The sequence below is a fragment of the Myotis brandtii genome, unplaced genomic scaffold, assembly GCF_000412655.1.
Source record: "Myotis brandtii unplaced genomic scaffold, ASM41265v1 scaffold975, whole genome shotgun sequence".
In the NCBI taxonomy this organism is placed as follows: domain Eukaryota; kingdom Metazoa; phylum Chordata; class Mammalia; order Chiroptera; family Vespertilionidae; genus Myotis; species Myotis brandtii.
Window position 1 is genome coordinate 251280 of NW_005372049.1, and position 2657 is coordinate 253936.

At 64.9% G+C, this 2657-nt stretch overlaps 1 protein-coding gene across 1 annotated transcript in view; it reads right to left on the minus strand.

The window, feature by feature from the left end:
- Positions 1-2657, minus strand: part of TNNI1 (troponin I type 1 (skeletal, slow)) — a 32146-nt gene that overhangs the window by 26647 nt on the left and 2842 nt on the right. Inside the window, exons 2-5 of the mRNA XM_014533392.1 lie at positions 2076-2109; positions 1447-1450; positions 844-885; positions 48-179 (exon numbers count right to left, since the gene is read on the minus strand). Of these exons, the coding sequence (XP_014388878.1) occupies positions 48-179; positions 844-885; positions 1447-1450; positions 2076-2086 (189 nt within the window). The 5' untranslated portion in view covers positions 2087-2109. The remainder of the gene's footprint in view (positions 1-47; positions 180-843; positions 886-1446; positions 1451-2075; positions 2110-2657) is intronic.

A 2657-nucleotide genomic window follows, 5' to 3' on the forward strand; every position in this document is an offset into this window, starting at 1 on the left:
CCTCCTCCCTCGGGAGGCCCCACCCCCACCCCCCAGGCCGGGCTCACCTGCAGGGCGCTGAGGGACAGGCCCCGCGTCTGCAGCGTGGGGATGCGCTCGGCCAGGTAGCGCGACTTCTCAGCCTCCCGCTCCTCCAGCTCCTGATCCCAGCACTCCTTGGCCTTGGCCAGCATCAGGCTCTGGACAGACGGACGGACGGACGGACGGACAGAGCCCGGTGAGCAGGGGGCACAAGGGGGAGGCCCGGACGCTCCGGCTCCCACTGGCATTGGGCCTGAGGGAAGGGGGACCCCAGGCCCGGCCGGCTCTGGCCTCGGCTGGCCCTTTGGGCTCCATGTTCTCATGCTCTGGTCGCTGAGTGTGGGTGAGCGTGTGGGCGCTGGCCGTGCCTCCGCGGGAAGGTGGCCACACACGCTCGCGGCCCCTAAGCTGTCCTTCCCGCCCAGGCCCCTTCTACTCCCTTCCCGCTGTTTTGCCCCCGAAGCTCCAAAGAGAGAGAGACTCGTATCAAAATAAAGCACGTCCCGCCCACCCTGCGTGGCTCAGGGGTTGAGCGTTGACCTAGGAACCAGGAGGTTGGGGTTCGATTCCCGGTCAGGGCACAGGCCCGGGTTGCGGGCTCCATCCCCAGTGTGGGGCGTGCAGGAGGCAGCCGATCAATCATTGATGTTTCTCTCTCTCTGACCCTCTCCCTTCCTCTCTGAAATAAAAAAATATATTTAAAAAATAAAAATAGAAAATAAAGCCAGCCCCTGGGCCCACCCTGGCCCCCCCCCTGCTGGCCGCTGGCCCCTCTCAGCTGCCAGGCCCCCAGTTCCAGTCCTGCCCCCGGGCCCGGCTCACCTTCAGCATGAGCTTGCGGGAGGCGGTGATCTTGGATTTTCTCTGGGGGTGAGAAGCGGGGAGACAGGGTGAGGCGGGGGCTGCAGAATGGAGAATCTAGGCCGGGCCAGGGTCATGGTCAGCCCCTGAATTCTCGCTCGGGGTCCCTTCTCAGCTCCTCGCGGGGATTGGCCCGAATTCTCAGACCCAGAGAGGGCGGCAGGGAGCCCCCCTTCCTGCTCTGGCTCTGCTGTGGCCGGGATCCCGGGAGACACGGGGGTCACATGGCACCTGTGGGCCCCGCCCTCACCTGCTGTGACACCCCCAACCCCACTCAGTCCAGGGTTAACACAGACAAAACAGGATGGCGGCCCGGCCGGCGTGGCTCAGCGGTTGAGCATCGACCTAGGAACCAGGAGGTCACAGTTCGATTCCCGGTCGGGGCACAGGCCCGGGTTGTGGGCTCCATCCCCAGTGTGGGGCGGCCAGGAGGCAGCCAATCTATGATCCTCTCTCATCATGGATGTTTCTCTCTCTCTCTCCCTCTCCTTTCCTCTCTGAAATCAATAAAAATAGTTTTTAAAAAAAGACTGAACCAGCAGAGAGACCCCAAACCTCACTTACCTCGCTGCAGGCACCGGTCACAGGAGGGACCAGGGAGAAGGACCAGGGAGAAGGCGGAAGAGGGAGAGTGGGAACGAGATGTTATTCACTTATTCACGCAGCCACAGGACCAGGGGGGCAGGGGGGCCGGGAGGGGTGGTGACCACAGGGAACCCACAAAAATCCAGGCCTCAGGCCGGGACCCGGTGAGGGTCCCAGCAGAATAGAATATGATCTCAGGCCCTTGGAGCTGCTGAAGGTTTTTGTGGGGCGGTACCCCAGTTGTAGGGGGGCAGGGGGGGACATGGGGTCCTGCTGCGAAAAGCTCCCTTCTCTGGGCTCCAGGTAAATCCCCAAACCTCCGTGCATCTCTGGGCAGCGTTAAGTCGGGGCCTGGCACATGCGAGTCGCGGGATCCGTGCAGACACACGGACTCCGGAACAGGCCGGAAAAGTCAACCGGGGATGTGGGTTCTGCTCCAAGACCCGGAGGATGTCTGGGGACACGGGGGACCCCGGCACCCAGGACCGTTCCTGTTTGAGGATCCAGCTTCAGAGGAGCTGCTTGTGGTGGGGGAACCCCGCTCTAGGGCTGGGTTCTGCCCCAGAGGGACCTGCCCCCCCCCCCCCCCCCCCCGGGGGGCTACTCACACTTCCGGCATGGCTGCGGAGGGGGCGGCAGCACCTGGAGGCAGAGGACACGAGTGAGGGAGGTCACACCTCCTGTCCCCCAGCCCACGGGTTGCGGGGGGCGGGGGACAGACAGCGGGAAGGAAAAACCAGGCAGAGCGGGGTCCCGATGGGTCCAGATGGAACCGCCCGGCCGGCGTGGCTCAGGGCTCCGTGGCTGAGCATCGACCTATGAACCACGAGGTCACGGGTGGATTCCCAGTCGGGGCAGGTGCCCGGGTTGCAGGCTCGATCCCCACACCATGCCCGGGCCGGGGCCCCTCTGGCTCCAGCTCTGCCTCTGCTTTGTGGGGGGCTGGGGGGGTGCAGCCTGGGGGAGCGGGGGGTGACCCCGGAGTCTCAGCTGTCACCCTGGGCACCGAGGGGGAGGTGGGCGCCCATCGGGCCTACGTTCCCGAAATGCTTGGCTGAAATTAGAGCTGTCACCAGCTGTTGGTTCTGAGGGCCCCCCCCCGGCCCCCGAGAGACTGAGAAAGTCCAGAACGAAACACGAGCTGGGAAGGCTCGCCCCGTCCGTGGGTCCAGCATCCCTGCCCCCCCCCC